This window comes from Notolepis coatsorum (genome assembly GCF_963971535.1).
Source record: "Notolepis coatsorum genome assembly, chromosome: 17".
Lineage (NCBI taxonomy): Eukaryota > Metazoa > Chordata > Actinopteri > Aulopiformes > Paralepididae > Notolepis > Notolepis coatsorum.
In genome coordinates, this window is record NC_140181.1 from 64,546,744 (window position 1) to 64,569,065 (window position 22,322).

At 42.1% G+C, this 22,322-nt stretch overlaps 1 protein-coding gene across 1 annotated transcript; it reads right to left on the minus strand.

The window, feature by feature from the left end:
- Positions 1-14,551: 14,551 nt before the first annotated feature.
- On the minus strand, positions 14,552-20,830 carry gpr157 (G protein-coupled receptor 157). Its single transcript, XM_084333798.1, has 4 exons — positions 20,229-20,830; positions 18,700-18,913; positions 17,540-17,734; positions 14,552-17,237 (listed from the first exon to the last, which is right to left on the minus strand). Exons 1-4 carry the CDS (start codon positions 20,603-20,605, stop codon positions 17,007-17,009), a joined length of 1,017 nt encoding a protein of 338 aa, XP_084189924.1. The 5' UTR covers positions 20,606-20,830; the 3' UTR covers positions 14,552-17,006.
- Between the last annotated feature and the right edge of the window lie 1,492 nt (positions 20,831-22,322).

Here is a 22,322-nt window from a genome sequence, read left to right on the forward strand (position 1 = left end):
ATAAGCAGGGTCATAACGCTCATCGGACACAGCTCTCTTTCCATTACAGAACAATCAAATCTCCCCAACTTACCCGCGCCCCCTTCCTGAGAACAATTTCGGGCAATTATATACTCAGAACGCGCCCCTGTCGTACACACCAGACAACCGTGCTTCCTAGCCAGAAAAGCCTTTTATCTGCCGTCATGCGACGCCACCACCATTACATCATGATCAGATAGTCTGTGCGCCACCAATACGCAAAATCCCACGACATGCCGTCTCTTCTTGGTGCAACCCCCCCCCGTATAGTTCATAAAGTATATTCCATACGAGTCCCAACTCAACCCCCGTGGCCCGCATAGGCCGAGACCGGCCTCCTGTGTCTGAACAAACATACAAACATAAAAAGCCCACGTTTGCATGTTCACTGCACAACAAGCGCGATCTTCATACCTCCGGACATCCTAACCTAAGTCACCGCTCCCCCAACCCTGCATGCAAAAGCCATATTCACTGTGGGTCCCAACAAGTGGCGTACACAACCAACCTTCATCCTGTCCCTCTCTCCTTCATTCAGACAACAAGCCCCTCGCCTATAACTCCAAACGCAGCAACACCCCAGCTCTTTGCACCGTGTCCCCAACACACAGCAAGGTCCAGATTTGATATGACAAGACCCTACCGCACCTTTTCAGGGGGAGACACAAAGGGTGGGAAGAACGGCACCATTTCTGTGGTAAATTCCCACAGAACGTCTACAATAATTTGAGGTTATTGTAGTACAATACAATGAGATTGATTATCTGGAAGGAGGAGAAAAGGGATCATACTTGATAGAATTGTTGATCTCCTCATCTGACTTAAGCAGATGAGGAATAAACGTGTACGCCAGACAAACCAGAACTATAGTCCAAATTCAACATTTATTTGATCAGAGCCAGGAGACCAAGGTGAATAGGACAAAAGATTATCAGAGAACATTAACAGGGCTATCTGTGTACAGGAATCAACAAGGTTTGCATCTCAAACCCCAACATGTACATAAAACAGTCACTCGTTAACATAATTTGAACATACATAGTTTACTGTAGGCCCCTTTTTGCATATAAGTAAGCCTGGTTTCTAAGCTAAGTTACATTCTATTCTAACCAAACATAGTGGTTCCATCCAGCTTACTTACATCAAAAGCAGCACAGTCTCTCTGGTGGGAGGAGCGGTGGAGCCCAACAGACCCCTGGGGTTGTGTCTGGTCTGAGAGCTCCCGAATTACCAATTTGTCTCCTCCTATATACTACAATTTCTAGCCAATAATAGAATTCAGTTGGTCCGTGGGCGTCTTCTGTGAGCGGTCTCCTGTGGGCGATGGCAGCCCCCACCTCCGGGTTTCTCTGTGTGTTGTCTCACGGGTGGGGGCTGGCCTGATGTCCTCTGGTGGGGGGGTGTGAATACACTTTGACCTTTTGGGCCAAATTACCATACAGTACTAATCTGGTCACATAGTGGGGGTGGAGAATAGCTCTCTGTCACCCCTGTTCCATCCATCCATATTTAGCACTGAAAACCCACTCTGCTAGTTGGCAGAGTAGCTGTGATGATCTCTAATTATTCACACATATTATTTATGAAATTCAACTCAATATTTACCACATTTACCACCTTCTCCACACCTATTATCCATCTTACAGGGCGGTTCCCTGTTTGTTGTCTTCCGGCGTGACACTTGCAGTTTCCGATACCCACTCCGCGCAACTCTTCATCCCAGTTTGACCCCCAGCGCGTGCCAGTTCTTCTGGTGACGTGTCTTCTGAAGACCCTGCCTATCTATTAGGTGTGAGAAGGCCCCACTGGAATTCAAACTCCCTCTTTAATTCCATAATTAACCCATTCAAATAACTGCACCATCTTTCTGTGCAATTCTTATTTAATCCATTGTCTAATTAAACTCTATATCTAATATTATTATTATAATAATAATCCACTCTCTGTGCTCATTAGATTGACTATTGAATCACTCCCCCACTCCGCCACTAGATGGTAGTACAGGCCTATATCTAAATATTCCCCTATGGGTAATGAAAACTCCCCAGCACTACCCCCCCTCCGCCACTAGGTGGCGACCTACTCCTCCTCCATGGTGTTTTAGTTGACGTGTCATTTCCTGGTTCTTTATCTGTTGTTATCTCCTCGTGGCTCACTGCCATCTTGTATCATCCCCCTCGTGGCCCCTTTTGCGGCCATCTTGTCTCGCTCATAATGGCTACTCAAACAAACGGCCGCTGCCCTCCTTTTTCAAGGCCTAACAACAAAACACCTGTTTCTTAGAGTCTCGTCGGCCAAACAGGTCATAATGATGTCTGCAGGTCACATGACAATAGATGATCTACTAACATGCAAGTACTGAACAGGTCAAAAATAAACTGAATGCCAAATGACGGTAGGTCTGAAAAACGTAGGTAGATTCTCCCGACTCACAGTCCCGCGTTCCCGCCTCTTGCGAGGAAAACAACCCTTATATTACAGACCAACAAAAATGGAATTAACCCCTTAGAACACCGCCTTCCTTCACCGGCCCGTTTGTTTTTCATTCCCTGTAGATAAAACCCATCTTGGTTTTTCAAAACACCATGGCTCTCTGCTCATATTATTACAGCTGGCTTCTCTGTCGCTACTTATTTACGGATGCACTATCTTCGTTCGTTTTTATTTGGCTTAAAAGATCAAAACAACCATGTGTGCACAGTGAACTCACATCTTTCTCCGGAGCGCTGTTTCTCCTACAGCGCTGGTCCGCCTCATGACCGCTCGACTCGCCGCTCTCTCCCAGGGCTGGCCGGCCTTGCTTCGATCATGATTCTCCCACACATTGATGACTGTTGTCCACTGTCGCCCCATTATTGAAAAAGTCTTTATCCGTTGTTCTTATCTCTTGCAAATCCGGCTGTCATCAACAACCAACTGTTCCCGTTGTTTTAATCTCTTGCAAATCCGGGTCACGGCACCAACTGTAAGATCCTGATCAAACTGGCCAGTATCACGTCTTCGTCTGTTTGGCCCTCCATCCAATTCCTCTGCGTTGTGTCATTTTAATGGTCCTGACGTCTCCGATACTGGTAGATAAGATCCTTATCTCCCCCGTTAGTGCAATCCATAAACCATACTAATTCTCCACCTCCATAAGAATTCGACACTTCGACACCGTGAGATACCTTATGAGGAAAAGCGTTGTTTTATTGCTATAAACAGAACCTCATAATCAGATGTTGTCAGATGTTATCAAATTGTATCGTCCTTGAAGAGTCTATTCTAATGATCTTTCGGTGTGTTCGTCTATCGTCCTTTTGTTATTCAGTCCAATAGTGGTCAGGCCGGTTCGTTAGCCAAGACCATCCTCGTGGTAGCCGAAGCTACTGGTGATGTGGCATTCCCCCCCCCCCCCCCCCCCCCTCTCTCTCAATGAGAGGAGAGAGTGTCTGTGTGATCTCAGTCCTACTCGCTCTTGGTCGGATTCTAGTCTGAGTCAGATTCTAGTCTGCTCAACACCCGGAAACACCGTTCGACTTATAGATGTTCGTCGTCGCAACGACGGCCCCGCCTTCTGGTTGTCATGCGACGTGTTGTCATGACAACTGCGTTTAACCTTTACACACACTTCAAAACGTTTCTCTACTGTTGCATTAAAGAGGTCACCCCTCTCCCTCGCTCTGGGCCTACAGTACACTTGCTCTTATCTGTGTTCTTCCAAGGAATGCAAAACAAAACATTCTCTCGCTGGCAGTGTGGCTCACAACAATCACCCTGCTACTGAACCACCGTCTCCTGCTTCCACCGTCCGCATGCACTTCGACCTCTCTGACCCGGCACCGTTTTAGCTGTGGTCACTCCCCCCAATCTATACATCACATACATTGAAAAAGCACCCCAAATCTCTCAGTGGCGAGCGCCTTGCCCACTACACCACCTAGCCGCCCTCACACACACAATTGTTAAGGGGATGCAGACCAGAGAAAGACATGTCTTGTTTACATCAGGGTCCCCCATTTTCAATCAATCAATCAAACCGCATTCACCACACTCGTTTCACTATCATAATGTCAATTTATATAATCTATTGTTTTGCACAACAACCATGTATTTACTTGAATTAAATGGGAACTTCACCCAAGGCAAGTGACAACGACTGGGCATTACTTTTATTTTTAATTGCGCGGCAAAGACGAGGATTTCCCGCACCTAGCCGAGCGCCTATACCAGGACAGCAGGATAGTCGCTATACAGTACATCAATTCTTTAAATTACTACCGTCCTATCTCCAAGTTACCCTGCTTAGCGAAGGTCTCTCTTCTTCTCTCAAATCACTCTGTACTAAGCCCCCACCAATCCGGGGGGACAGCGTTATACGTTTGATTTGAAATTCCATAGCAACGATAGGCATAGGCTACAATGCTACATCATTAGGAACTATTTTTCTACGCCAAGTTCACTGAAATCGATATAAAATACCCTAGAATTGTCTGTATTCATCCTATATTTTTTCCCGACGATGCAACTTGCTGTATAAAAGCAATAATACACAAGAACCAGTGGAATATCAGGAATATTGCCACTCGGGAGACTGGGACTGTGATGTTTACGCCACTCGCATCACAGCCGTGGCAATATTCCTGATATTCCACTGGTTCTCGTGTATTATTTCTTAATTGTATAGCACCTTTCTTACAGGGGATTGCAGTTCAAAGTGCTTTACATCAGTAAGATGATTTTTTTTTAAATACATATTCAGTCCAATAAAATTTTATGAAATGAAATGAAATAAAACCAATAGACTTCAGTGGCACCACAGGTGGAGCTATTTTCCGGTTTCAGATTGGGCCTTTAGGTACTTTACTTTACTGCAGGCCTGTGGGGACAGGAGGAGTGGAACACAAACTGTGTAATCAACCTATGAGTCCAGAAGAAGAGCCATATGCAAGAGTCCCTGGAGTTCTATGAACAGTGCTGCGACTGCGAGAGTGAGGACTTGCTAGACATGTGAGTCTTTTCACAAATGGTACTCCTCAAAGTGCAATGCCCTTTGATTGAAATAATGCCTGTCAGGCCTCCGCACAATGGATAATATTCAGGAAATCTACATATTTCCAAAGGAGCTTAATTGAGAAATCGGTGGTGGTTTTCAATGTATGTGATGTATAGATTGGGGGGAGATGACCGCATCTAAAGGGGCCGGGTCAGAGAGGTCGAAATGTGCATGCTGACGGTTTGAGCGGTAGAAGAATAGCGGTCTAGTGGCTGGCAGTCAGTGTTAGCCAGCAGAATGTTTGCATTCCGATCAAGAACACAACAAGCTGATACAGCGGCAGGAGACACAGGAGCGAAGGGGAGAGGTTTGACATCATGAGAAACTGCGTTTTGAAATGTGTGAAAGGTTATTAGCAGTTGTCATGACAGCGCGTCGCATGACAACCAGGAGAGGGGCGGGGCCGTCGTTGCTATGACGAAGATCTATAAATCGAACAGTGTTTCCGGGTGTAAGGCAGACTAAGGGCAGACTAGAATCTGACTAAAGGCCTCTGCATGCTACAGAAACTTCAGAGCAACTGCAACACAACATCGGCGCGATTTCAGCGCGGTTGTTTTAGAGGGTCTTGTAGACTGTGTTGCTTGGACGTTGCGTACATGTCCCTCAAATCTAACCTAAACAACCGTTGCGTTGATATTGCGTAGCAGTGATTGGTTGGTTAGCGAATGGGGGCGGGGCTGTCATAGAATAATATTAGTCCCGCAGAGAATATCATCCTCCATTGTTGTTTCCAGCGTTGGCGCTAAATAATTAGCGTCACATAGCTCGCCTTTTTCTGAAAACCAACCCAAGCACATATTGTTCCATAGCATACGCCTTCAGTTGATCATGACAAATCCTCTCTTACCTTGACGATTAAAAAGCCTCCATAATTTAGTAAATAAAGCTGTAGCCAGCCAGCTAGCATTGGGTCTATTCAAAATGCTATCCACATTAGCTACATAGCTAACCAAGTAAATACAATGGTATCCGTCCTGAGGTAACGTTAAATACAACGTTTGCTAGTCGAAATGACTGGACACACACAGGGACAAGTTAAACATCAATCAATTAATTTATTCCAATAGGTAGTTTGAGCTGCATGTGAGCCGAGGTCCTCTCCATTGGAAACTAATGATGTTACGGTAGGGTAACGTTAGCTCGAAAAGCACAGAAAGTTAAGCTGCTAGCAACAGACACTATAACACTTCCGGCCGGGGGTTTTCAAAATAAAAGAGCGACGTCTAAAATCACCGGAAATACGTTTATTTTGTACATTATCTAAAGTTAACACGAACCTAAATTAACTTTAGTTAAACTAACTTTGCGCGTCGATGTTGCAGAAGCATAAAGGCAGAGTGTCTAAAACACCGTTGCTTTGTCGATGTTGTGTTGCAGTTGCTTTGAAGTTTCTGTAGCATGCAGAGGCCTTAAGGCTGAGATCACACAGAAGAGACTCCCTCCTCTCATTACAGAGAGGGGGGGGGGGGGAGGATGCCACATCATCATTAGCTTCGGCTAACACAAGGAGGGTTTTGGCTAACGACCAGGCCTGACCACTATTGGACTGAATAGCAAAAGGACGATAGCAAGGACAATACAATTTGATAACATCTGATTATGAGGTTCTGTTTATTTAATAAACAACGCTCTTCCAAGAAAGGTATCATGCTGTCAAGGTGTCGAATTCTTACGAAGGTGGAGAATACTTATGCTGCAGATTGCACTAACGGGGAATGATAAGGTTTTATCAGCCGGTATGAGGAGACGTCGGGGGAATCAAATACACAACGCAGAGTCAGTGGATGGAAATGAGAACACAAGCCAAACAGACGAAGACGTGATACCGGCTGATTGATCAGAATCTAACACTAACATGCCTTTCCTAAATTCCCAGCTTAACTCCACAAGCTACCAACATAAGACCTTAGTATTGGGACCTTTATTATGCTCCACATAATGGCATATTGTATAATAATTTAGCTATGAACTGAATAATAACTGAGGAATCTAAAGAGTCACTGCATTCTGGGGCGATTATGTTTTTCTGATTAAGTACTAGTATTTGATATCCCAATACCAGTTAAGGGGGTGCTTCACCAAAAAACAATGCTGATTTATTTTGCACATAATCTCACACACATCCAAAACCTCTAAACAGTTTTACACACATTAATTTAGTTTGTCAGTTATTGAGAGTAAATTAGTTTGAATGTGGCCACCAGTGATCCTTGTGTTGTGTGTTTTTGTGTGTGTAATTACAACTCAGTGAAATGATGAAATAGCAATATATTGTCTTACAGGGACTGCTACCATATACTTTCATTGAGCTGTGTGGTATAATATGTCCTCATGTAAATATGTTCCCCTTACCTGTGCCCCCCCCCTCTCTGTGGAATCACCCCCCTCCCCTGTGTCCCCAAACCTGTACCCCCTCCCCCCCATCTGACCTATCAAATGGGACCACACACCCCCCTTGTTGAACTATAAAGGGCTCCTCCCGACCACAACCGGGGTCGCTTTACCTGGGTCATTTCAGCTGATCACCTGGGGAGAGCCCCTCAGCCATTCTCTCTATGTATTCTATCTGTTTGGTTAATAAACCCTTGTTATTATCCAAGCCTCGGTTGACTGAGCACATTCTTCATCAGGATATCTACAAATATCCCACAGCTGTAACAAGTGTCATGGTGCATGTTGTGACCCTGTCCTCTTTCCCTTCAAAGGGCAATGTGGTGTTTTTGTATCGGTTCCAACAGTCATCATGACACATTTATGAACAGTCTCTGTTATGAATAAGGGCGTTCTATTAACATGGCTGATGAATGGTCATCTCTTGCGTTAGAACCATCAACCCCCGCTGCCCAACCTTGGAACTCAGAAGTTAATGAATTAAGTGGACAGGGAGCCAACAGGGCGCAAATTCACCATCCTGTTTTGCTGTGTTAACCCTGTTTCAATGTCAGCCAAATATCCAACCCAATACGATGGATTCACTCTTGCAGAAAATGCAGTATTAGCTGTATGTGTCATTCCACAAAATACAGTGTGCCGTGTCCTTAAGGACAAAAATAAATGTTTGCTCCTGTCCCTTTTTTTTGACGTCATCAGCATAAACAAGCCTCACATCCTCCATCATCCCAGACACGGTGTCCTGTGTGCTGCTAGTGTTACTGGGTGGTCATAGGAAGGTCACCTGCACTACACTGCATCACTGGATCTCAGATAAAACAATACTCTATTATATAAAAGAAACATAGTTTCTCTAAAATAATGACATCTAGCCTTGTCTTTCATCAAGGGAAATATCTTAGCATATCTTTATAAAATGTAACTGTGTCACTACTAACTGTCCTCATCATATCATAATGCAAACAGTGTTGCTGCAGTATACAAAGTCTGTGGTGAGCAGAATGAGCATGACTCTATGAATTTGCAAACATAATTTGCTAAACATCTTGCTTCAGAAAATGGTTTTCCATACTGTACTGCACACTTACATGGCCTAATTCATCACAAACAGACACCTTGAAGGATCCAAAAATCCACTTACCATTCCCCTAAACAAGGGACTTCTGAAATTAGCACCTGACCTCTGAGAGGGTCACATAAACAATACTCTTCTTGTGGATAAAGGAAAACAGACCCTGCAATGCAGCACAGTGGAATTCCCCCTTTCTCCTCCCCAACCTATAAATTAATCTCATGGATTGTCGCTTGTTGTCAGCATAGATACAGGATTTCATTCACACTCCTCACTCACACTGCAGAGAGTTGGACGACATTCCACTGCGTTCCACTGTCAAACATCTCTGCCCAAACAGGAAGTAAACTAACCGGTGCTACCTTTTATCATATTATTTCCCCTTATTGTTCCTCCCATATTTTGTAGTCTCTTTTATAAATAAGAACCGAAAATCTGTTGAAAAATGTGAAATGATTTAATTTCACGGTGTCTGTGCAGCCTTTTTTATTTCCCGCATTCAGGGAAAACATTGATGAATGCAGCCATAAAGGTATGGTTTTCTGCAGAAAAGACATAGCACTAATAGTCTGTTTACTTTTCTGATAAATACATCACTGCATAACTCATAGAGGTCCAGACAAGCTTAATTTATTAGTGATACACTGTGGACACCCAATTCAACATTTCCTTCAAACTATTTTGGTTGCGGATGTCGCGATTTGGTACTCCTCTAGCATTGAGCAGCAGGAGAGATGCAGGCCAGGGTCAACAGGGTTGAATGCATTCACACTGTACTCATTGGTATGTGTTCTGCCTGGTCTGATGGGCGAGAGCGAACAACTGAAGGGGTCAAAGGAGAAGTGAGAGAATAGAGGAAGGGCGCGTCACTTGACACCCGGGCCGCATCGTTGATGATGACGAGTTGTGTCGAGTTGAAAGTTGATGAGTTTTTGCAGCCGCTGCAAAAAAAAGAAAAAAACACATTCACATAACCTTTTACATATCTGTAGATACTATATCTGTACTTACCTACCTACTCTTACTAGTTACGCTGCTGGGCAGTATGACTACTACCCTATACTGTCTTTAAACCTGTATCACTGTACATAGTATACTACAACTCTGTACATACACTCAGTAGTACAACGCATCAACGAAATGTCAGAAAATATCAGAGAACAGCAAACAGCTGGATTAAAAGATGCTCCGGTGTGCAGCTTAAAGTGACCAACTACAGCCAACACAGACCACATCCACAAAAAAGCCAATCAAAGACTCTTCTTCCTCCGCAAGCTAAAAAAATACAGAGTCAGAAAACATCTCCTGCTCCGCTTCTACCAGGCCATCATTCAAAGCATCCTCACCTTCTCCATAACAGTTTGGTACAGCAGTCTGGACATTCACTCCAAAAACAAACTCCAAAGAATAATCAATAAATCCTCCAAAATAATCCGCACCCCCCTCCCATCTCTCGAATCACTCCACCGCCAAAGCACAATCAGAAGAGCTAGGAAAATTATCTCTGACCCCACTCACCCAGCACACCACATCTTCCAGCTGCTGCCCTCCGGGAGGCGCTACAGATCCCTGACCACCAAAACATCCCGCTTTAAAAACAGCTTCTTCCCCACTGCCATACCGACACTGAACTCCCTGTATATCAAGGAGGCTTTTCTCTGTAGCTCAGATGTTTTGTTTAAAGGCTTAATGTATCTTCTCAATGATTCTATGTTATAGCTATATGCTCGTTCTCTAATGTATAGTGGAATAGCTTACTCTGCTCGTTGTATTTCCCGTTAAAGTAACAGTTCATTCAAATATGGTCTGCTGGAAATCACGTGGAGGCGGAGACAGCGCTGCGGGTACAAAGACAGTCTGGCCGTCGTTTATTGGAAGATCCAAACAGCTTAAAGTTCTTGTCAACTTTTCTATGTCTAATCAGCGTCTGCAGCACGTCTCGATTGGATAGTTTTCAGCGTAGGTTTTGGGGGTCGTCTCAAGATGCTTTCTCCGTTTCGTCCTCGTGGTCTGCTCCTGGCCTCCGTGGTGGTTTTTTTCAGGTCTCAGATCTGTGGTAAATATATGGACTAGAACAACCCCTCCCCCATTGATCGAGTCCTTGAGATGTGATGTCACATGCCAAGGACTCCAATGTGATTGGTTTACCACTCTAGGAGACTGTCTCCCTCTCCAAATAGGGAGGTGAAGTAACTTATTTCGGGCCTGTTTTTTCAAAGACTACACAGTTCTTGTTTGATCAAAATATATGAGTGAATACTTTTGTTTAACAGATTGCAGAATGGTTATAACACAGCACAAGCACACCACTTTGCCAAAGGGATTTAGATTTGCAAAATCCCTCTTTCAAAAGTTTACATCAGGATCACCCATTTTCATTTCATAGTATTTAGCATTTTTACTAAATGAACACACTCTACTTTGCTAAATGCTTTTTACTGTTTTACTGTTCCATTCCAGATTGTGCTAGACTATCTAAATCTTATAGTATAATTCAGATTTAGATCATTTTGGCCACAGTTTCCTTATATAATGTTTGATGCAAAACTCTATTATCTAATTAATGTTTTAGGAGAAAGGATAACAGTTTGTTTTAATCTTACTTTGTCTTATTTTAAGTTTCTAAATCCTGTTTTATTTAATTTAGTCTCTCGCTGGTAATGGTCTTTAACTATTATTTCCTAAATTAACTAGAATTCTATTTATGTAACAATGATATGTTTTCTCCAAATTTGAGAGGAACCTCTGTGGTTTTTCCCTTTAACAGTGATCAATTAGTCTCCTCTTTAGTGTCATTGTGCTTGTACTGTCTTGATTTGTTCTCTACTTTATCTTTTAATTAATAATTCTTTATAGTTTTTGGAGTTTAGTCTTTTGCTTCCTAATCTAAATACTTAATCTCTACACAGCTGCGCTCTGCTATTTCCTCTTACGGCCCTGCTGACGGCCCTAAACGCCCTCCGACCTTCCTGTCTGTTGGTTCTTGTTTAAGTAATGTGACCAGAAGGTTCCAACTGTAACAGGGGGGAAGGTTTGCACAAATGCTCTGGTCTATCTTTGAACTGATCACCCACAACCTTCAGTTCTATCATTAGCATATAGTGGAGGGACTTCGTTTATGACTTTAGCAAACCACTTTGTTGGATGTCACCAGAATATCTGCCCCTCGTCCCAAGTCTATTATTAACCAGCCAGGGTATTACACTGAATCCTATTTTCCTTAGAGATGCTGTCTCTTAAATTCATTACTTAGCACTATTGTACATTTTTTATTCAATTAATTTACGACAAAGGCTTGCCAAACAAAGAGACAATCAAATCAAGGATAAAAGATATCCCCATGTCAGCTTGAAGTGTCGAGTGACGCATCAACAAAATGTCAGAAAATATCAGAGAACAGCAAACAGCTGGATTAAAAGATGCTCCGGTGTGCAGCTTAAAGTGACCAACTACAGCCCCCAGATAACGGAGCTCAGTAAAGCAAAACTGTTTGTCTGCATTGCACCCCCGCCCCAACTCAGATTTAGGGTTGATACAACCATCATAATAATATTGTTAATAATAACAATAACAATAATGATGTAATAATGTAAAAATTATCATTAAAAATACCTGATTATGAGAAATGTTTTTTACGATGCATGGAATATTGTTGAGGCACACTAGTTACAACTATATTTCAAACAGGCACTTCATGTCAAAAAGGTTGCTGACCCCTGCTCTAGACTGTATGACGTAATGTTGAGTTTCCCCCCCCAAATGTATCCAAGAGTAAAGACCCTAACCATGTCACAACAGCAGTCATAGTGTATATTTTCAGCAATACATTTGTTTACCAATAGGTTAAAGTGTTATTAGTGAGATTTTTGTTTATGGAATGTCTTTATAATTTAGCGAATATCCACAATTTTTTTATTAGCGTCGCTAAAAGTTTTGTAGTCATATGCGGAGAGGGCATCCAGAGCTCTCAATGAGAGTTGACCTTTTTAAAAACGACCTTTCCCAGCCGATTCCAGCTTCCTGCAAGCAAATTACTTCCTGATTATTATTTTTATTTCTCTTATTTCATGGGATTATCTACCACAAAACTGAACGTATTGGCATAGATTGGAGTCTACCTTCTGTGAACATTTAGCAACAATCCCCATTGCAATCCGATCCAAAATGGCGGAGCCATATCCATTATAAGAATGGAACTGTACATACAGTAGATTTCATTTTCGGTTCTTCCTTCACGCCTGGTGATACTAAATCCAAATTGAACTCAGGCATTGGAAAGAGTAGATTTGTCCCGATCCATAGATGTGCAAGTTGGCTATAATAAGTTATTTATAGGCCTGATATTCTATATTCTATAATAATATTTCAAATAGCATGTGTCCGGATGGCAGAATTCAGTACTGTATCTACAAAATCTTCTGTTTAATCATCTTCCCTTTATTCATTTCCTTAGATATTTTGTACACGTGATCTCAAGAAGGTGCTGAATGTGCTCAGTGGCAGTTTTTCATGTCTGGTCATTTTTAGCATGGTGTTATTCACTGTCAAAGATGCAAAGAAAATTCTTCTATTTTAGGCGGATTTTCAGAAAATAGGGCTAGGGCTTAACACGTAAAATAATCTGCCAGTGCAAATTCTTCAGGCAAAGCCGTTGCAGTGTCTTAAATGAGGAAATATTGTGCACTTCACAAGTTTTTTTTTATCCACTTTTTCTCCTTATTTTTCTCCCATCCCAATTTCGCTGTTTCCAATTCTCCCCTCCCCTGTCTTGAACGTTGCTCGCATATGCCCCCCACAGGTCGGTCGTAGGGAGGATAGAAGCCTTGCCTCACGTGTCCCCTCCGGTACACGAGGAGGCAGCCTGTCACATCTTTTCACCTGCCAGCGCGGACTCTCATTGGCGAGGTGTAACGTGTGGGAGGCTCACACTACCCCCGCTATTTCCTGTCTCTGCTGTGCAGGCGTCCCCCAACCGACCTGTAGGAGTCGCTGTCCACAACGTCCAGATTACCACCCATCGACTTCCACCCGCTGACTCTGCCAATTGAGCCAATATGACGGCCGGCCCAAGCCGGAGGCAACGCCGACAGCCGGATTTTTACCCGGTGTCTCTTGCGTTGGTGACTGCGCCACCCAACTTCACACGTTTCTATAATTGTTTTGTCGAAACCGGAAAGCCTGTAGCCTGTACTTCTGGAATATCTTTACCAGCCTAGTTTACTGCAGAGCTGAGGGACTGAGAGACTCATGTTACTGACCAAACACTCTATATCAGTGATGGCTATCAGAATGTATAGAGCTATTTAGCACTTATTTGAACAAATAAATACAACTTACAGCACCTTTAAGAAGCCTATCTGGCTTATTACAAACCGGGAGTCCATTCAGTCCATCCAAGGGTATGAAGCATGAATATTGCTTAGCTACATAATTTAGAATGCTTCATTTCCCCCCTTGATTTCATCTAATAGTGTCACTTTCATACACACACACCATTTATGTATACAATCAGAAGAATCACATCTCCATTTATCCACTTATCTCACAGGCACAGCTGTATCCATTGGAGCAATCAAGTACCGTAGTTAAAATTATTTGTGCACAATACTTTTTAGGTTACTTCCACATTCATCAAATCAAGTAATGAAATGCATCACTCAAGTCAGGCCTGTGTCCCCACCTCTGGTAATTAGCACCAATGGATAAACCTCCCGAACATTTCAGCTGCACAAAGGAACCATACAGGGTTGCCATTATCCCCAGCGCTATTTGAAATATTTATCTAAACCCTTGCCTCTGCCATACATCGGAACAGAACATTTCAGGAATAGGTACAAATAAACACAAAATCTGTTTTTATACAAACTAAACCACATTTTGTTTGTAACTTTGTTGCAGCCTGTACTATGAGATCTGGAACATGAACAATCCGACAATAACTAGTTTCTACTGCATCTCTTTCTAAATGTATTTTAATAGCAAAAACACTGGAAAAGCAGGAACAACATCTCAATGACTACCTGGTTCAACTTATTTAATGACCATAACATAAGATGATCTATACATGATTGAATCAACTTGTTTATAGAAATCCAGTAACTTTCAAAATGACATAAATAATTTTTTATTTTATTTAACCTTTGCCACTTAAATTGACATGCTAAAAATGAACTATATGCGAGACATCACCACACTAAGGAAACATCTCTTTCCATACAAAATTCTCTGAATTAATGTTGCATGGCTGTTGCATGTTTATATATTATAAGGAAAACAATAAATACATAAATACTAATGATGGAAAGAAACCCCACAAAAATAGACATTAAATCAGCCTCAAATTTATTGAATTTGATGCATTTATTAAGGTATATGTGATTTGATCAGTCTATTTTACTTCACATAAGTCGTTTGTAAACTGCTTTTAGGTAGAAGTAGAAAAAAAGTAGAAAGTAGGGGGGGAAAAACATACTACCTAATTAGTTGTTTTGCTTTGATTGACATTACACAGGGCTTGTGGTATCAGATCTTTCAATAGGAGAAATTCTCCAATACCGATATCCTGTTTTAACCTGATATCGGCTCAATATACAAACATTCACAAATAAAGCATGTGTACAAAACATAAAAAATGCAACACTGCTTCACAAAACACCAGTGGATGATCCAGCATGGGAACACTGCGCCCCAGTAACGTATGTGCTCCATGATCCTCATCACTCAAAGTGCAGGTCTATGTCTTTGTCCTGCGAGGCCGATGTGCACATGCCTGCAGAATTTCCCACCCTCTTTGCAGGCACTTGCTATAATGAGGCTGGTACAGAGGGGTAAGGCTTCCCCAATCTTGGGGTCAGGAACACGTGAGGCAGTCCCCCTGGTATTCATACGAGGTCCGTTGAATGATTGCTGACCAAAATAACTAATAATCAGAAACAGTCATATTGAAATTATTAACAACTGCTCGTGTTTTTTTTTGACACAGCCGAAAATGCAGTCTCACTAGCAAATACATAGTTGTCATTGACCAGCTCATAAAAGCAGCTTGAATTCTCTTCTCATGAGGAATGAAACATACTTACAATATATATATATAAAGTATATATACTGTATATTATATGCAGCTGGTACAGTTTGACAATTGCATGCGTTTTAAATGCTGGGGTTATAGGAATTTTAAACCTTAATAGGGATTGGGAATGAACGTTGTGTCGTTGCATTGTGCTGCCCTCTTGGGCAAATCCGCCATTTTGATCTGGATCAATTTTTTTTTTTTTACATACTTGTTGTTACAGAACATTGGCAACACGGCAAGAGAATGGTCAAAAGAGATTAGAGAAGGGATCACACCAGGACAAACTAATGAAGGATGCCAAGGAATTAGTCATTAATGATTTGGATCATTAGGAATTCCCAGACAAAAAGTAGACTACTGACCCAGAATTGCTGCCTCCTCTTACCTTCACAGATATTTTTGCATAATGTGTGTGGCTTGAGTGCTTATTTCTTTTGAGCCATTTAAGTCACTCAAAACTCATGTACAATTTACAAATAGACCCATCTATTTGTAAAGGATCTATAAATCTACAAATCAGTCAACTGTGATACAACAGTCATCTGCACAAAGGTGTGTATAGTCATGTTAGGCCTCCATGATTGTTTATCAATGATATATCTGGTATTATTTGGTTTATTTTATTTAAATCCTGTTCAAACTGTTAGGCCTTTGGTATCATTTCATTTTGATTAGCTATGTCAACAATTCAGAGAGGACAGAGCTATAGAGGCGAAGTGCCTCTAGTCAATTGCGACAGACAAATAATTTGTTGATCCTGTTTGAATTGTGCCATGACTTAAACATAATGTTTGTAAACTTAAAAGTGCAATTGTCAGCTAGCTAACCGTACATTATAGCAGCTAAAGCTATCAATAATGTTAGCCAACATTAGCCAACTTGCTTGTCAATCAACTCTCTTGACTTGCAGTATTATCTTTTAATTGTGTGTAATTCATGTGTAATTCGTGGCACAACTCAAATGGGATAAAAAAAATTATTTGTCTCTCACCATCGACTACTGAACATATTTTTTCTGAAATAGGGTCCTGTGGTGGCTTCTATGGCTCCCCTCATTTTGCATACATTCGGGAAAGCGGTGAAATGTTATTCCATTGTCCTTTTTTTTTTTTTTTTTTACTGCACATTTCATGGGAATGGCTTTGGCGGTTTTTAACACCCCCCCCCCCCCCAATAATTTATCCTACACTCAATGATCCTACACTCAAGGCAAATAATTACTGAACAATAAACACAAGCTGACCACAAGCCAATATAGCTATGTGCTACATGACAACAAACAAGCCTGTACAAAAAGTAGCATATGTAGGGCATTACTCCCAAGCCCTATATGGCATCACCTGCCAAAAAGGTTGGGAACCCCTCGTCTCCCCCTCCCAACCTCCCCACCTCCCCCTCTGCGCCCAGGGTCATCACTCATCATCCTGCCGGGAATGGCCGTTGCTGCCGGCGTCTCTCTGGGCGGCATTATCCCTCCCTAGCAGCGGTCTGCGGGAGGGGTCGTCGGAATTGGACCGTTCACAGCACTTGGGGCAGCTGGAGCAGCAACAGCAGAGCAAGGTGGAGAGGCGGGAGCGGATGGGCTGGGTGCACAGGACGAACATGATGCAGTTAGCCGCTCCCTGGAACGTGTTGCCGATGCCCTGGAGAGACAGACCAACAGAGTTTAACACCAATCATTCAGGGGACTAGTTAGGAGTCGGACTAATGTCCTTAACCGTCATTCATTAGTGCAAGCTCATTACAGTATGCAAACATACACAAGCTCAAATGTCTAATGCAGACACCCATAATAATATACACACACACACACACACACACACACACACACACACACACGGTTGCAGCCGAGTTTACAAGTCCAATGTGGATTATAGGGGATTATTGTATTGGACATTCTGTATACAGTTAGCACATTTACAATTTACATTTATGCAAAACTCACATGTAGAGTAACCAGGACGGGGTTCTGCCTGGCTGGGGAGCCGGCCAGCAGCAGCAGGAAGCGCACGGTGCTCCACATGCGCAGAACAATGAAGATGATGGGGATGACGGTTAGCTTCCTGTCAGCCATGGAAGAGTAGGACTGGGCCGGAGTAGTAGTGGCCAGGATGGGACGGTACTCTGACAGGGCAGCATGCTGCATCAGACACACAACATAGGGTTAATAAGTAACACTGTCAACTGTTTTGACACAATGCTGTTGGTGGATGAAAACCTTGTATTAGTAAAAAGACTACAAAGAGATGTCCGATTTCCCCATTAATGCTCTAGCATCATTGAAACCATACAATGGGTTTGGAATGGGTGTCACCTGCCTTTTTATCCATTAAAACTTACTCAGCAAAAGCCATGTTAAAAAATAATAATAATTCTGACTTTCCAATGCAACAGAGGACTTAATCAGTATATACAAGGCTAAGAGAATTATCAAAGACTCGAGCCACCTAAACAACTGCCTCTTTGAACTGCTGCGGTCAGGCAAGCAATACCGGAGTCTCATGGCAAGCACAGAGAGACTCAGAAGAAGCTTCTATCCCCAGGCCATCAGGATGCTCAACGAACAATAACAATATGTACTAACAACCATCAAATGCACTCACAGCACACACATCCACACGCACACACTCACTTTAAACATACAACTCACTGCAGCACCCACTTTAACCACTTTAGAACACCTAAGCACACTTTATATTTATTGGTAAAGAATTTGCACTACAACCCATACCTCATTACACCTTACTGTAAATTGTACCTAAATTGTACCTCATCCTTTGCACTGTATAGTATATTGTATGGTAACTCAAGTTACTTCTACTCTACATTGAGCATTGTATACATGTACAGTATATACTGAACATTTTTGTCTACGTACTTGACTTCTATTTTATACTTGCTATACTTATTTTATACTTATCTATCTTTGCCTAGCACAGTCTCTGGAGCGTAACAGAAAGAAGCATTTTGTATAAAAGTATTCTGTACTTCTGTATGACAACTAATAAAGAAACTTGAACTTGAAACTTGAGGTTATCGCCAATTGAAAGGAAAGGAAGGAAAAAGGCCCTAAATATCCCTTTAATGTCTAGTCTAGCTCCTCACCGCATTATGGATGTGTCTCTTGATCAGGATGTAGAGGACGGGGAGGGTGAGGTAGGCCAGGAACTCCCAGATCTTCCCTGTCAGCAGCATCCACAGCACATGGTCCGGTGCCTGGATCCTGATCCAACACCAGCCCACAGAGACCTCCGACGCATCGTAGCCTATCTTCTCAAGGAACAGGGCGGCGGCCGTGATGGCTAATGGAACACCCCAGCTGGGCCGAAAAATAGATGGAGAGTTCAGCGTCAAACACAGACAACTTCCTCAGATGTCAACTTCTCATTTCAGCTGACTTGTTGGCTGAATTGGCATATTGCAAAGGCTGTCATGTGGTTAATCACAAGTTGAGCTTGTGTGTGTGTGTGTGTGTGTGTGTGTGTGTGTGTGTGTGTGTGTGATGTCACATAGTGAATGCAATTATTTTCAGGCAGTTAATAAATGTTCAGCATATGGGTAACAGTATTGGTTAGGTGGTCCATTAAACATTTATGTCCCTCATTGTTACAAGTCTTTTGACATTTCAGAGCACATTATTCACCACCAGATGGTTCTAAATACTATCAAGCAGTAAGCCGTTATGAATGGCTCTTTTGTGTAGGCTTGAGTTCAGTGGGCCACTTAATACACAAAAACACAATTTAAAAGGAAAACAGACATTGCAGTGTGGGGGTCACCCAAGGGGGGAAATGTGCTGAATCTAAAAATAGAGCAACTAGACATGCCGCATAACCCTTTGATGATAAAGAATGACCTCTTTACATGCCGTTTACAACTTAATTTGGAGAATGGAAAATATTTAGCAATTGGTTCAGAAAATCTAAAGTCAGGTGTAGCATTCATAACTGTAAAATATGACTGGGCTTTGATTTGTGAGAAGAATACCACCCATTTTAAGAATTCATAGGACAGTTCAGTCAGTGTAAGTGAACACACATTACTCTCTTCAAAAGCAAGAAAAAGCTAGAGAACCCTCTGATCAATGATGCCACTCATTTTATATAGTTCTATGGTAAGATCATGGGGCTGCTCCACAATGAATGGGGCCATAAAATGTTTGTTACACCCAATTTAGGTTTATATTCTAGCATTGCTAGAAGAAGATCTGAACCATAATTAAACCCTCCTTTGGGTGTAAGAGCTCACACAACAATTGTATGTGTATGACATTTATCAGAGCATCATTCATGGAGCAGCCCCAGATTTTTACATCCCAGTAGTGGCATCATCACCGATTGGCGGGTTCTCGCTCTGATTTCAAGTTTTATGAGAGAGTGGTGCGTGTTCACAAAACTGACTGAACTGTCCCGGGGCACAGGAAGAAGAACATCGGTGAAGGTTACGGTTATTATGTTTAATACAAACAACGGCTTTAGGTGAAAATGATTACGAGTTAAGACATGCCATTGCCGATGATACTACCTTCTAGCCACGAACTAGCTGGATCTCGTGACACTTCTAATTACATTTAAATACAATTGTCCCTTTATTTATTTTATTTTTGTATTGTATTATTGAACGCACACACTCACCTGACCAAGTGGAAAAACAACACAAAGCTGTCGGCAAGTCTTTGATTGGACTTAACAATGAAAACATACAGGTAAATGGCGATGGCAACAGTCCAGAAGAAAGAGCTCGTGTTGGCGAAAGTAGATATTGCTCCTTGAACCACGCAGTCTATCGAGTCTGTTTGGAAAACATTCCACACTCCATATGCGTACGAGACTGCAGACAGAAAGTCAGACACGGAGAGGAAAAACAGAAGTTTCCGCGGAGTAGTCCTCAAATCTGGCCAAATGATGTAGGTGAAAATGATAAGTAAAGATCCCACAACCGACAGGGCGCACGAAAACAAAACAGCCACCTGTTCATAAAAGTATAGGACAGTCTGATTTTCAGCGTCCATAATTTAATTTTATCCGTGTTTCTTCGGTATTTTAGTTCATGGATACATTATTCAAGTACATGAAACAATGCCTACAATCTGTACACATAGACAATTCCATGGCATAATCTTCTTTTGGACTAAACATCATTCTTCCCGCATTACTTCACGCTCAAATTGTACTGAAAAATATAGTCGAATCTAGATGAGCCTATTGTTGACAAAGTTGGTCCGCATAATATAATGGCATTCAGTGAAGAGGGAAGCGAGGCATAAGTTTCTCCTAATGTTAACCCCTCCCTGCATCTCCTTTTTGAGACGTTCACCCGGAACCCAAAAGCGGAGTCAGCTGACACAGTACTTCAGTAGAGGAACACACACACTATTTTCGGCCGCACTGATCTCTGCTGGTTTTAGCCCATAATAGGTTTATGATGAACCCTCTGAGCGTATACTCACAAACTCACTGTATGTAACCAGTTGCTCACAGCAGATGACACCATAGGGTTATGTAATTTGTTCCACAGTCTACTATACAGGCCAACCAGTGATCAAAACATAAGCAAGTGGGTAGGCTATAGCCAATACTACCAAAATAATAAATAGGAACTAGGAAATAGGAATAAATATCAACTTAGCTCTTGATACAAGGACTAACACTACACTCTCTGGTAAACAAGAATACCATGAAGACTCTAACTCTAACAGGAGCACTCATTCAAGGGTACTACAACGATTGATTGATTGATTGATTGCAAACTTTAATTAACAGATTGCAGAATGGGTACAGTACAGTACAACTCAATACACACAATTGTTAAGGGGATGCAGACCAGAGAAAGACTTTCGTCTTGTTTACATCAGGGTCCCCCATTTCAATTCATAATGACATTATGACATACACAACATACAGATATACATACAAATCTAATCTACTCATCTAATCGAATCATAATCATGACCCATAATCATGACATTTATGACATACAGATAGATATACTGTACAGTAGGCCTACTGTTACATTTGTGACATACAAGATATGCAAATATACAGTACTGTTAAACAGAGATCCTAACAGTAAATATATACACGAGGGGGAGGGAAATGTACATTAGGAGGGGGTGGGAGGGTGTTCGGACATTTACGGGGGCCAGTTTCGAATTGCAGCCTCCCGTAGGTGAATGAATGAATGAAAACTTTATTTAACAGATTGCAGAATGGGTACAGTACGGCTCAATACTCACAATTGTTAAGGGGATGCAGACCAGAGAAAGTCGTTTGTCTTGTTTACATCAGGGTCCCCAATTTTCAATTCATAGTGACATTTATGACATACACAACAGACATCATGATATTTATGGCATAGGGACATACATGACATACAGGTATATAGTACTGTTACATTTGTGACATATACGATATGCAAATATACAGTACTGTTACCCATAGATCCTAACAGAGAATATATACATATGATGGGGAGGAGACTGTACATTAGGAGGGGGTGGGTGGGCGGGAGAAAAAATATACATACGGTGGGGAGAAAATATTCATACGGTGGGGAGGAGACTGTCTATTAGGAGGGGGTGGGGGTTTGGACATTTATGGTGGCCGGTTTCGAATGGCAGCGGCGACCGTCGGTTGTGTGATAGTAAAGGGTTAACCTTCTGTCGTGTGGCAGTGAAAGGGTTAAGAGCGGTTTTGAATGTGGGTAGGGATTCAAATTTTTTACGGCTG